Source organism: Triplophysa rosa, linkage group LG12, assembly GCF_024868665.1.
Source record: "Triplophysa rosa linkage group LG12, Trosa_1v2, whole genome shotgun sequence".
Taxonomy (NCBI): Eukaryota; Metazoa; Chordata; class Actinopteri; order Cypriniformes; family Nemacheilidae; genus Triplophysa; species Triplophysa rosa.
Window position 1 is genome coordinate 8,270,187 of NC_079901.1, and position 15,041 is coordinate 8,285,227.

Sequence of the window (15,041 nt, forward strand, 5' to 3'; positions counted from 1 at the left end):
TAGATATAAGAACAGTAACAGCATCACATGTGTTAAAGAAGCAGCTCACCCAAAAATGAAAATTCTGTCTTCATTTACTCGCCCTCAAATTGTTCCAAAGCCGTATAAATGTCTTTGTTCTGAGAGAAAAGGCAAATATTTGGAAGAATGCTTGTAAACAAACAGTTCTTGGACCCCATTGACAACCTACAAGAAAAAATCGCTTTATATTGCTTTATAAATTTTGTTCTGTTGAACACAAAAGAAGCTATTTTGAAGAATGTAGGAAAGCAAACAGTTATGACTGCCATTGTCATTTTTCCTACTATGTCAGGGCTCCAGACAAACTTTTTTTACTAAGAGCACTGTAGCCCCTGACTGAAATATTTAGGAGCGCAAGCAAAAAATTTAGGGGCACACCTTAAATCAGCCTGCAATGCATTTATTCACATTTCCCCCAAAATAACTGTATTATTGATACTGACAAATAAGTTACTTGATGACATCAGATTTGATTCTGCTTACTTAAAAAGAGGCTTTGTTATTGATTGGTGCTAAATGGAGAGACTGTAATCTGAATTCGTTTGAACCAACAGAAATTGTGCTTGTCAAAAAGTATATATTTAATTGTTTACAGTGTTACACATTAAAGCAAAATGAAAGGTCTTGTGTTATTACGTTCTTACGATGATTTTATTGCGTATTAAGGACACCTTTCCTCATGTTCACACAACACTTGTAAATGTAACGTCAAATAAGACTTAACAAGAGCATTCGCCTGTCATTCGTTCTTACTGTGAACGGATTTGAAATGATCCAGCGCTGTCTCAAGTATTATAGATTAATGACCTTTTCTGAACTTCTCCGTATTTAGTTTCCTTTTAAACGTCTCAAATATCAAATCGTTCATCCTCGGGCTCAAGAAATCCATCACCGCAAACAGCGACTCCTCGTAATGCGCTCACGTTGTGTGTGTAAACTTGTCAATGATGACCTGGATTGTGCGCGTCTGCGGCAGCAGGAAACAGTGACACGTGAGTTGACCATCACACGCAGCCTGCACTGGTGGCGGGTTGCGTTCTACTCGTCTTTCCACATGAAATAACAACTAGAAGAAATTCCAAATTTGCAGGTCGCACATGCGTGAGTACTTGTAAAAAATGCTCACGCTGTCTTGAAAACTGGTTGCAAAATGCGGCCATTTAGTCGCAGTCTGGAGCCCTGTGTAACGGTTTTAGCTAACGTTATTATACTGATGAGCAAAGCTCACCAAACATGGTTCTCCACCAGATCTTTCAAGATCATATCCATGAAATGAGTTATTTAAAACATCAATTTCAGTCAAGGAATTAGTTTAGTTTAGTTTAGTGATCAAATATACATATTTTACGGTCTCTGATTAGTAATATAAAGCATAACAATACTTGTATGCATTCGTCCAGCAAATGCCTCAATGATATCATATACTTTACATTATCTCATGGCCATAAGTAACGTGACTTTACCAAACAGGATTTAGAGCAAAGGTAGAAAAACAGTAGAAGGGACCAAGTTTGTGAGCGTGAATACAGAAAACCCATCACAAATGAATATATATGGTTGTTTATTAAACTCTACTCGAGAGAGCATGGCAGCGATTTCTAGAAACGGATACTTGCAAGCTCTGTGCTGGACCGATATCCGTATGCGCGTGTAGAGATGGAATTGTTCAAAAGGTTTCAGAAAGGCAGTCCTGCAGAAAGTTGCGGGCCTCGGGATCGGCCGCATGGCTTAACCACGTGGCAGTAGAAGTCCATTGTTCCATCCCTTCCCCCAGGGGGGGGAAGGGCAGCCCCCGAAGAGATGAGAGGAAGAGACGAAGCCGGAAGAGAAGAGAAGGTGACAAGAGAAGAGGGTTTTCAGAGCAGGCTCGATACTTAACCTCATGAGAGGGCATGCCCACCTGAGTTTGAATCGACCAATCAGAGTTGAGCAGGGAAGAGGTTCTTTGTCCACTCAACAGCTAATTTGCATCTTTATGACCTCCTGGTAACTTTATAAAATATCATTCCCAATTATAACATAATGAAAAGAAAGTGTTCTATGGTCACAATGTATATATACAAGGAGGAATTGTAAAGACAAACATTTAGATATCAAAAATGGACAGGTTTGAATTGCAACAAGTCATGATTCATACAGATGGAACGCATACAAACAAAGCCTGAATTAAACTTGTATATCTAACTGTGACAGACTATTTAAAATGGCACGAGCGCCAACACACAACCTAGATAGTTATATATATGTATAGAAAAGGACAGTTTAATCACATAAGTTCCTATTGTCAGGGACATTTCTCTGGTTAGCCTCAGATGTTAAGTTAGAGATGAGACAGAGACTTCTCACCAATGCTTTGAAGCATAGGGGTCGTAAATATCCAACAGAGAGACAAAACATTATCAAAACTCTAAAACCAGACCCCTGGAGCCAGGTTTTTGCTATGGTCTTTTGATGATGATAGCAAAAGAAACCAGGACAAAAGGGAGTGGGGGTTGATGGCTCTTCTTTCAATGACTCCGACCATTTGGCTTATGCTAGATTCTCTACACCTGTATGTAGTCAATGGGGGAACTGTTTGGTTACAAGCATTCTTCCAAATATACCGATTTGGCACAACTTGAGCGTGAGTAAATGATGACAGAATTGTAATTTTTGGGACTGTTCCTTTAATAAACGGCATAGTTTTTAATTTTATCTTGCTGTGTCGAGCTATGGGCTGCTATTGTGCAATCCCACTCATCCAAATATTTTGCACTGAATTCTCGTGCCAGTCTGTTTGAAATCTCCCCGCTCCTTACTTCACAAGGAATGATCAGCTTGCTGTTAACACTGTACTAAAACTCACTTAGACCCTTAAATGATCCCTTTTATTGGTTATAGTGATGATAATAATGTCAATTTGTGTGCTTGCTGCACAAAGGTATTCGAATCTAAAATGTTTTTAAACTGCGATTGTTGTTTTATGTCTCCAGAGGTTCCCAGGCTAAAGCTCTTCTGGCCCAGCGATTCACAAGTGCGATTGTGTCCGACTCTCCCACACAGAAAACCGCACAACAGAAATCTCTGTCTAAGCCCAGACCCAGGCAGCTGAAAGCCAAGGCCGAACCTCCACCCAAAAAGAGAAAGAAATGGAAAGAGGAGTTTCCCACATCTCCCTGCAGCTCTTCACCGGAGGCTCTGAGTGAAGATGATGGTGAGACACTTAATGTAATAATGTAAACATTTTCATTTTTGTGGATCATGAGTCTGCCAGCTATTAAATACCATCAGTCTCACATCCGTTCATCTGTCTTTTTTGATTTTATCTCACTCGTACCCTCGTTTAATCCCATCCCCATTTCTTTCAGAGTTTACGCCTCCGGTTCCTTTCGCCTCTCGTTTTCTAAACACCAGAACGATGAAGGAGACCTTCAAGAGCTTTGTAGAGCTGCTGATCAGTGTAGCCCTGAACGCAGATGTCATGAACTCACTGGAGAGAGAGAACGGTGAGAAGAATCAAACTGTCTTGTATACCAGATGTGTTTACTTAATAATAGGGGTCACGTGGTTTTGTGGTTTATATGATTGATCTGGTTTATTCAGATGAGCTGCTGTTACCTCACATGAAGAGGGTGGATGGGATGATCACGGATAATAGACGGAGACTGCTGCCCAAACTGCGCATGGGTCAGATCTTCAAAGTGAGTTGTGATGATTCACAGTTTTCCATTTCGCATACAGTATTTCACATGTTCTGCTAACAGTAGGCACGGTTTAATAATCCTGCTGAAAACAGTGATTGAAAGCACTCGTGTAAATACCTGTTTGAATGGTTGTGTTTGAGTCCGAGTCGAATCAAATTTCTATTCAGTTTAAATAGATGGTAAGTAAATACACCAATGCAGAGAAGAATAGCTGCCATGCAATCCCTTGAAATGGACATTTTCCTCAAAATCCCGCCCTCGAAAATCATATCAGCATGTAACATGAAAGCATTTCTGATTGGTTGTTAAAACACGGTTCTGTTTACAGCGCCTAGGGCTGTCACAGAGATTCACCTGTTTCTGTCATACATCTCAGGTTATAGGGACTAAACAGGAAAGAAAGCAGGTTATAAGACAAACACACCAGTTACACACCAAGGGCCATGTTGACTAACTTCATTAGTCAGCTGACTTGATCGGTTTTTCTGATAAGACTTGGAATCATTCATTTGGAATCTGAAATAGGTTTAAATGGGCTCTGACTGAGTGCGTTTACATGCACTGTCTTACTCCGATTATGCTTAATAAGCTAATAGCGTGTAAGGTCATGTAAACACGTAAAACGCGTTATCATTTGTTAACTGTCAGTTGCAGTATAGACGATTTCCAAGCAACAACATAAACAAACGTTACTGCGCATGTGCGCTTTTGTGACCCAAACTTAACTTCCAGTCCACATCCGCAAAGAATAGAATCCCTTTAGATTATTTCTGATAACAAACAAAAGAAATAACAATACAATTAGATTAGCTAGCAAGTTAAAAGTATGTCTAGCCAGTAGGGGTGTAACGGTTCTCGGTAAAAAATTGAACCGCACGGTTCTCCACCAACGGTTCGGCTCATCTTAAATCTGACGACGCATTTATAATATGGTTCGTTAGAAATTATAATGCGTAAAACAGACTGACAAAGTTCAGCTAATGTATGTTTGTCGATGGATACACATTTAATACCTACAACAAATCAAACAACGTAGACAAATTTCAATAGGATTGAGGTATGCTGTAATATGACCAGTCATTTATGCTGTCATCACCCGGGTGTTGTGAGCGCGCGAGTGCAGGTGAGACCTGAACAGCACATGTTGCTGTTTAAACTAAACTCATTCAAGCCTTGCCGATTTAAACATTTAAGTGCGAGACGATGCACAAGAAAACTCGCTTGTGCGCTGTGAGAAGATCCGAAGTATCCAAAATATTGAGTTGTCTTTGAAGCGCTTAAATGGACAGATTCACACACGAAGTAGGTCAACATGCCCCTCTTGTCAAGTATCTTAACAAACATAGTAGGTTATGTCTTAAGTGAATGGACGAAACGGACGAAAAACAACGCATGTGTACAGCATCAGTGTACTGGATCGGTTTCATTCCTCTTAAAGCGACAGCAGCATATTCCTGCTGTCTGTTAAAAGTCAAGGAAATCACTCACTGCTTGTGACTCAATAGCTTCTGTAACTTCAATTATGATTAATCTTTATTTCATTTGTACATATGCAATGTTATGTTTTATTTGATTACTTTAATCCAACCTTAAAAGGTATATATACAGTATCTTATATTATTTTCTGCTTTGATCTGTTGTTTTATTGGTGCTGTTACTTGTAGCTTGATTATTTGTTCTTATTTTTATTTGTCAGTAGTCCCTTTTCTCTGAACATAGCACAAATCGAACCGAAACCGTGACCCTAAAACCGTGACACAAACCGAACCGTGAGTAATTTGAATGTTACACCCCTACTAGCCAGTATTATTTTCTTTCTTCTGCCGAACACAAAAGAAGATATTTTGAAGAATGTTGGTTACCAAAATCCGTTGGTCCCCATTGACTTCTATTGTATGGACAGAAAACCAATGCAAGTCAATGGGGACCAACGGTTTGCTGTTACCAACATTTTTCCAAAATATCATCTGTTGTGTTCTTCAGGAGTAAGAAAGTCATACAGGTTTGAAATGACCAGAGGGTGAGTAAATGATGAGTAAATGAAGCAGGGCTCCAGATTAAAAAAATCAGTTAAGGAGCCATTGGCTCCAATAGGGGACAAAACAGGTGCCAAATAGTTTTTTAAGAGCCACATGACATTGACTTAAATTTTTCAATCACATACTTTCAGTGGACTACTTGCACTTAGGCGTAGCCTTGTGACGTACTTCCGACTTGAAATCGTACAGCTCACTAGGCTCTGGTTATATGCATTTACAATGGGGTGTTGCTACCTGTGAAACCTAAACACTTAAAAATACGATTTTTACGTACATACATTATCAGCGACATAAGAAGAAATATTCTAAACATCACTAGGTACATCATCTTCAAAAGATCTGAGAAAGCAATGGCTGGTGAACGATAGCATTTCACTTTTTCTCCTCACTCACATTTAACCACCAAACGCAAATCACAGTAGGCTGAAGGAGACTAACAGGGAATCATAGCAGAACTGTTTGGATTAAACAACTACAGACTTTACATACTGCAGTGTTTCATGCGTGAGAGAGCACGGACCTGACCAACACACTCAACACGTTTTTATAAAATGTTTATGTTGTGTCGTTTTTTTATTGACAAATGTAGTGCTATCAATGTAAATGCAATTTTTGTCAATAACTGTAGGCCTATGTAAAAAGTGTAGTTAGAACGTTTAAGGATAAATGCCACAAATATTTTGCGCAGTTTATTTATTTATTTGGCATTATTACACGGCTCATTTGAATGCTTGATTCTGATTGGCCAGTCACGACATTCCAAGGGTTGTTATTTTCAAATAACAACCGCTCAAAACTAATAACACCCTGTAACCCGGATGCTGCAAATCATTTTGAGAGGTGCAGTTTAATATTACACAAAAATGAATTATAAATATGTCTTTTAATAACATATTTGATATTATATTTACAAATGATTAAACCAATTTGCCTGTTCATGACGTTGAACGAACAGGCTTCGGTTTCGGTTTTAATCTTACTTTAAAACCGAAACTAAACGGCGTTTCCTCACGGAAGGTCTGCATTCGGTAAAAATGAGCTAATAAAATATTTCAAATTCACATTTCATGTCCAGTTTTTTTCTCATGTGGCAAGTAGCCGGCTGTTATCGCAGAAATAAGACCCGACAGTGTGATCAGTGCCCGCAAAGCAGAGGGTCTTGTATCACACTGAATGGGCTTATTACTTAAATCTGCACATTGCTATTTTAAAATACTTATATTTTGAAATACTTTGCAATGTGAATGAACGTCTAATTAATTTAAAATCCACATAGAACATTTAACAATCATTGTATGGTGTCATTTTATTGTCATTAAAATGTATGATATAATCTATTAATGAGACTAACACCGTTTAGGAAAGCGATGGACTGCTGTAGGGTGCATACAACGGCCATATTATTCAGGAGTTGAGTATACATTTAAAAAATATATTAGGATGTGAACTTCTGCTAATTTAAGATCTGTCATAAAAACCCAGACTAAAGCATGTTAACTTCACAAACAGGATTTATTGTTTTTAATTAAGTGACCGCCCTAAAAATAGAAATAATTGACCATGATCTCCTCATGTAGATATGCAGAACACTGTTACCGGAAATGATTGAGCAGCATTGTGGAGAACGCGGAAGTCCACATGCAAGCAGTCCGTTATCCATGGTTTATCCTGGCTCAAAATTAGGCAGAGGTGGTGCCATCCCTTTTTTTTTTACTCACACGCACGTGTAGGCCTACCGTACCTTTAAGTGGCACTTCACAAACAACATATAAAAGTTAAAAATGTTTTAATTAAAATTTGTTTTGAGCTTTTTGGGGAGGAGTAACATGCCTTAGAATGTTGTGACTAGCCAATCATAATCAAGTATTGTAATAATGTTATAAATGGTGCTATCTGCATCAAAGCAATTACTTGGTCTTGGATCAAACTGATCAACATTAAAACGATAACGATGATTAAAAGCTGATACGACTCAAACGAAAGGAGGATGGTGGATGTAGGTGTGCTTCAAATACTGCAGATCCCGCTTGTTTCATCTAAAGATGTGCAATAATTGCGATTGTCAGAAATGTCTGTGGCTAGGTCAAGTAACAGCTGTCAGACTTTTTTTTATCATTTTGATTTGTTTTGTCTTTCAGAATGCATTAGACAGCTTTCCTGAGTTGTCTGTGGCAACCGAGCTGAACACGGACTGTGAGACCCCCGTTTTTAAAGTGAGACTAAGTGGAAGGGCGTACAACAGGAAAACCATGAAGCCCTCCAAGTCCCCAAGCAAAGTTCCCCTGGTGAGTTTGGAAGATTTAAGGCAGGCTGACACTACGGGACTGTGAAACTACTTGATTTGCTATGACGCTTGCACTACACAACACAACGCAGACAAAGTGCACGAACAGCAAGACCTTGGTCGAGGAGCAGATGCGACCAACAGCGAAAAACACCACCCACATCGCGTTTGCTTCTAGTTTGATGGTGGATTGTTGGTGCGTTTTCGCCATCCACTGGAATGGAGCGTGAAACATTGAAGTGTTATTTAAGGTGTAGCGGTTTTAGCTAACGTTATTATATTGATGAGCAAAGCTCACCAAATATGGTTCTCCACCAGATCTTTCAAGATCACATCCATGAAATGAGTTATTTAAAACATCAATTTCAGTCAAGGAATTAGTTTAGCTCAAAGGAAAATACGTATAATAATCGTGATCAAATATACATATTTTACGGTCTCTGATTAGTAATATAAAGCATAACAATACTTGTATGCATTTGTCCAGCGAATGCCTCAATGATATTATATACTTTACATTATCTCATGGCCATAAGTAACGTGACTTTACCAAACAGGATTTAGAGCAAAGGTAGCGTAAATCGAAACACAGTAAAAGGGACCAAGCTTGTGAGCATGAATACAGAAAACCCATTACAAATGAATATACAGTATATGGTTGTTTATTAAAAACAATCAAATACATGAAACACAAATGCGCTAGGAAGCGCGGAGAGAGAGAGAGAGGGCATGGTAGCGATTTCTGAACACCAATAAAAATCATCTTTAACAAAGAGGCACAGACTTAACGCAGCTATTCTATAAATAGAAACGGATACTTGCAAGCTCTGTGCTGGACCGATATCCGTATGCGCGTGTAGAGATGGAATTGTTCAAAAGGTTTCAGAAAGGCAGTCCTGCAGAAAGTTGTGGGTCTTGTGATCGGCCGCATGGCTTAACCACGTGGCAGCAGAGTCCATTGTTCCTTCTTTTCTCCCAGTGGGGGGGGGGCAGTCTCCGAAGAGACGCCACGAAACAAGTTTTGGAGGCAGGTATAGCAGAAGAGAAGAGAGGAAGAGGGTTTTCAGAGCAGGCTCGATATTTAACCTCATGAGAGGGCATGCCCACCTGAGTTTGAATCGACCAATCAGAGTTGAGCAGGAAAGAGGTTCTTTGTCCACTCAACAGCTAATTTGCATCTTTATGACCTCCTAGAAACTTTACAAAATATCATTCCCAATTATAACACAATGAAAAGAGAATGTTCTATGGTCACACAATGTATATAAACAAGGAGGAATTGTAAAGACAAACATTTACAGTATATATCAAATATGCTAAGGTTTGAATTGCATCAAGACATGATTCATTCGCAGGTACGAATACAAACAAAGCCTGAATTAACTTGCCTATTTAACAATTACAGATTATTTAAAAATGGCAAGAGCGACAACATATAACCTAGATATTTAGATATATTTATAGAAAAGGACAGTTGAATCACACAAGTTCCTATTTGTCAGAGAAGTTTCTCTGGTTAACCTCAGATGTTAAGTTTCAGATTAGACGGAGAGACTTCTCCCCTCTGCTTTGAAGCATAGGAGTTGAAAAATATCCAACAGAGAAACAAAAGGTTATCAAAACTCTCAGTGAGAGGTTTTGACTCTGGTCTTTTGATGATTGTATCAAGAAACCAGGAGAAAGGGGAGTGAAGGGGGTTGATGGCTCTTCTTTCAATGACTCCGACCATTTGGCTTATGCTAAATTCTCTACAAAGGGTTTTCCATATTCTATACAGACTTGTTGCTTTAGGATAGTTTCAAATAGCTTTATGTCGGTTATACAAGCCATTTAAAGGGGTCATATAGCGCGAACACGTGTTATAAGTTGCCCATGCATATATTAGACACGTAAAATTGCATAAATTAAAGTGTCGGAACAAAAGATGCATTCTATCTCACCCAGACCTGCCTGAAACGTATGATTTGACTAAGACCGCCCAAATGTATACGCAAGTAAGGTGGGTGTACCTGTCAGTACAATTGCTTTGGAACCTGATGTTCCAAATATGGTAAGAGGCGTTACATTTCTGTCACACGCTTGCAGTATTCGACCAATCACTACGCACTGGTTAACTGGCCAATCATAGCACACCTCGCTTTTCAGAGCGTTGAACTGTAAAAAATCAGCACGCTTCAGAGAGGCGGGGCAAAGAGGAGATACAAACATGCACAGTATGAGGAAAATACAGCGTTTTTGAACCTTAAATCGTGTATACACATTGCATTACATCTAAAACAAACGATAATATTAGTTTTTGCCGTGTCATATGACCCCTTTAAACAAGCTCTGTAATGTTAATGAATATATGCCAGCCGTTTTTAATTCCTCCACGCAATAATTTGACGTAAACTTTCTGCGCTGTGATTGGCTGGATTAGTTCCACAGTTTCGCACACAACGAGATCACTTGGCGATAATATCAAGTCGGTTTGAAGATATCGTAGCCTTGTAAATCTGTCTGCGACAGCAAAATCCAGTCAAAAATCACGTAGTGTGTGAGCTTGCCATTAGTAATACCTGTGTTGCTGAGGCCCAATTTTATATTTAAAGCTGGCATATCAGATTTTTGACCACTAGGAGGTATGCTACACTGATTTTAACCCCACTGTTGAGGTTTCTCTCTCTCTCTCTTTCCCTCTTCTTCAGGAATATACAGTGGATCAGCAGAAGACAAAGTGGTTTTCTCTTTATCATTCTCTACAACACTATAAGTACCATACATACCTGATGTGTATGGAGGAGGTGAGCATCATTGTTCATGTGGGTGCGTGTGTAAAGATAACCAATCTATAGGTCCGTACTGATAAGCTCCTGTTTTGGCAACCAGTGTTCATAATAGTATCAGGACTGTTGGTCCTGTTATTTTTTCCCTCTATTATAAAAGTGTGAGTAAAATACTTTTGTGGAAGAAGCACACAAATGAAGTACTTAAGGAAAACTACAGATATGCAAATGTAATTTGTGTTGACATACCAATGCAATACTAGGGTTTTTCCTGCATAGAGAAATTGGAGGCGGCCGCCTCCGCCAAGTGTCGTGCCGCCTCAGGCTCTCGCCAAAACTATGTTGTGAGTCTTCACAGGAAATGCTGCGTGCATTTAACAGACTGTCATTTGTAACTGCAGTTGCGACATTACGCCACAATGGAGGCGCTGTTTCATTATCAGCACACCGAGGCGCTAAAAAGAGTTGCAGAACAAGAGCCAGCCTGTGTTTCACAGCTGTTTGTTTTGCATTCAAGTACGTTTAATTTCTTGAAATTTATTAAATGAACATGACGTACATCATTGTAATGTCTTTAGCTGTGCAGTTGGATCGTTGAATCAGCGTATACTGTACACAGCGAGTTCGCCAGTATGAACGCACATTGCGTTCAGAACGACTCGCACACGAATGACTCAATTGAACCGATTCATTTAAACTATTGAACTTTTCAGTCACTAGCGAATATAAGAGATCCTTGAATCATTTAAAATGAACCACAGAGAATGAAAGATGTGAATGAGCTTTGCTCATTTAGAAAGACTGGTTAATTCAGTTGGCTATTGTGGGCTGAAAAGTTAGTAGAAAATGATAAAAAAGCTTTATTTGATTAAAAAAAGCATTTCTGTTTGGTTGAATAAAGTAATGTTTTATATAACTTAATAATTGTCATTTTTATCTAATTTTATTAGAACTTTTAATATGTCAAACTCAAAGTCACTTTGGTTAAGCCACTTAAAGGTACGGTAGGCCTACATGTGTGTACAAGATCAGGATGGCACCACCTCCGCTTCATTTTGAGCCAGGAAAAACCCTGAATACGTTTTATATATATATATATATATATATATGTGTGTGTTTCTTCAATGTGATTGTCTCTCTTCTGACAGATCGAGTTGTTGAAATCTCGAGGTAAGGACCTTGGGCAGGAGGACACGGTGCAGACGTGCATGGAGAACAGGGCGTGGGTAGAGGGTCTGTTCGATCGCTTCGGGGAGCTTCTGACACAGGTGCAGCAGGCCTGCCTTTAACAGAAGATTCGATTATGCTGATAGACAACCATGCACATAGCGAGCATTCATAAACCCTGCTTTTTCGGGTGTTTTCACACCTGAGCATGTGTTTTGGAACCTGGTGCGTTTTCTCCCTTGGTTCGGTTCGTTTAGACATATATGGGCCCGATTACGAACACTGGAGCGGTTCTCTGTGTGAATAAGTGTGAAAGCAATCCGACCTAACGGACTAGGCTTTATGATGTAGATGTATAAAATATATATTGAGCAACAGAAACCTCATAACATGTCAAATCTGCAAATTTATTTATATAATAGCAGCATGCATGAAAGCACAAATGAGGTTTATCTATTCTGATTTTCCACTATGATACCCATAAAAAAATTCATGACCACAAAATGGTTTACTTCAATAAAAAATGTTTTATATATTATTATATAAAATTATATATTAACAAAGTTTGTCCGTTTGGAAATACTGCCTTGTGAATGCGAACCGAACCAAGTTGAAATTGCAACGTTGTAGCGATTTAACCCCTGTTTTCGGAGCAAAGCAATTGATCTACAGATGTGAAAACACCCTTCAAAGCAATGCTGAGGACAGAGATCGAGGAGACGAGACGAGTGATGGTTTTAACAAACGGATAGAAATTGACCAAAATGGCTGACCGTGAGACGGTGGACTTGAACTGTGGTTTTACATGTAATCCTGCTTTTTTGTTTTAAATAGCTGGCTAAACTCGCTGTAGTTGAGTATTGTCTTCATTGAATCATCGTCTGTGCCCTTTATTTTTATATCCATAAAGAGTTGATGCTGGTCTGTAATGCGATACAGAATGTCTTGCTGAGAATTTTTAAACCCTCTATGGTTTAAAAAAGTATAATGGTTAACATAAAGATACTGTATACATAGAGATATATGTAAGACATCCATTTTTTACAACTGAATGCCAAATTTATAAATGTACATTTTGTATAGAAAACTGGTTTGTCAGAGGATTCTCTTACAGATGACATAATATAGAACACTTACCCCATGTGCTTTTTACGCTCCTTTTATAACAAAGGTTATAGATTTGGAGTTGGTGCAATTCTAATACCGCTTTTGTGATATTTTCTTGTAATAAAAAGCATTTACTATTTTTCCTGAGGGAAATTCTCTACATGTTTTTTTTCTTTTCTCAAAGCATTTATTTTATGTCACAGACAGGTGTCTTTTTCAAGGAAGGAAATATTGTGATCATTTGTCCTACATTTGTAGGTGGCCTTTACGTTTTAATGTCGTATGCATTGTATACTTTACACCATATATAGAAAGTTTCTTTGTTAGGTGATGTTTGTCACGATTTGAAACAAACGAGAGCATTGGATTAGTCTTTTGCTTTTCAGGTGTAGCTGTGTTACACACTACAATGTGAAAATAAACATTTCATATGAACTGAGATTTTGAGTTGAATGAGTATTTGCTTTCAAAATTTGTTTGCCATCATTAGTTTTTATTGACAGAAAACAAGTGCACCTTGCATTTTAATCCTTCACAATACAGAACAGTTCTTGGAAAAAATGTGAAGACCATTTCTAAATTATTTTCAGTTTTTCTGCATTTACTATTTTTAGTTGTGTGTTTAGGTAAAACGATCATTTTTGTTTCGTTCTATGAACTACTAACAATATTTCTTCTAAATTTTCAATGAAAATATTGTTTCTATTTGCAGAAAATACAGGTCAACATGACAGAAAAGATGCTCTGTATTTTTTCAGACCTCAAAGTCTATATTCACTTTTAAGCAATACAACAGTAATCTATAAATACATGTATAAAAATGATATATTTTTTGTGATATCCTGGAGTTTTCTCACAGTTTTCAAGTTTCTTGTCATGCTGTCAGTCTTTCACATTGCTGTTGGATGACTTTGTCACTCCTGAGGTTTGATTTTGATCAGAAATGCTGATTAAAGGAAAATTTGGAATGGTCTCGTAATTTTATTTGCAGCTGTACAGGTATATGTATTTCAGGAAGACAATCTGTTTTTTTCGAAAAAATTAACATTTGATTTTGAAAGGTAATAAGAGATTTTACCAATAACTAGTGAATGGGTTGTAGATACAATTTAATGACCAAAATTGAATTATTATTGAACTGAAATATTTGATAAAAACAAAAGAAAATGTGTTAAGGTACAGCTGTTGGTTTCTGTAATACAAAAAAGCGGTCAAATGTCTATCCAGACATATCGGTCCAGAAACTTTGAAGATAAGATCTTTCGAAGCTGGTTAGTCAAAGCCATGTCAACTCAACACGTAGCCCATCATTGGTCCTGTGAAATCATGCCTACTTCTTTCAAAACCACACGCTTTGTGTTTTCTCTGAACATTTCAGTCCACTTCAGATTTCATTGTTATCAGTCAGACAAACATCACCACAGGGTTTATGACGTCAGCCAAACAGGCGTGTGCTAGATAACAGGAGGCAAATAAAACTAAACTTTTAAAAATCAAATACTCACAGCTTGACATTAAGTTGCTAAGTTACCAAATCCATCATGCTGTATTGTTTTCATTAGACTGTATTCTGTAATAAGAATCACTCTGGTGCTTGGACATTAAACATAAAGTCATATTGTGTGACGTCTTTAGTACTCTGCACTTCTTATACACAGACAAAACCCAAACTGTTCACTGATGTTGCCAGATTCTGAATAAGTTGCCAGTTTGGATAAAAATGTCAAATGCATTTATGTAACGTTGCATACATTCCCTATTTACATTTTCAATCCAATATCTCTGATATTGTCCTGCAAATGTCTCATGGAAACTATTTAGTCATGCAGCTACGACTGTGTGACTCCAGGGTCAGCGGACTGTTGAATAAAATATGATTGTTGCAAAAAAATCGAACATCTCTATGGTCTGAAAACAATGTCCGCACACTGTCCCTGTTGAAGGAGCCCACTGTACAATTCAATCTAGCGATGGG

The 15,041-nt window shown here is 38.2% G+C and overlaps 1 protein-coding gene across 1 annotated transcript in view; it reads left to right on the top strand.

Moving 5' to 3' along the window:
- qser1 (glutamine and serine rich 1) overlaps positions 1-13,507 on the top strand; it is a 28,177-nt gene extending 14,670 nt beyond the window's left edge. The window contains exons 8-13 of the mRNA XM_057348007.1: positions 2,994-3,214; positions 3,369-3,506; positions 3,604-3,701; positions 7,882-8,028; positions 10,715-10,810; positions 11,941-13,507. Of these exons, the coding sequence (XP_057203990.1) occupies positions 2,994-3,214; positions 3,369-3,506; positions 3,604-3,701; positions 7,882-8,028; positions 10,715-10,810; positions 11,941-12,081 (841 nt within the window). The 3' untranslated portion in view covers positions 12,082-13,507. The remainder of the gene's footprint in view (positions 1-2,993; positions 3,215-3,368; positions 3,507-3,603; positions 3,702-7,881; positions 8,029-10,714; positions 10,811-11,940) is intronic.
- Positions 13,508-15,041: the final 1,534 nt, after the last annotated feature.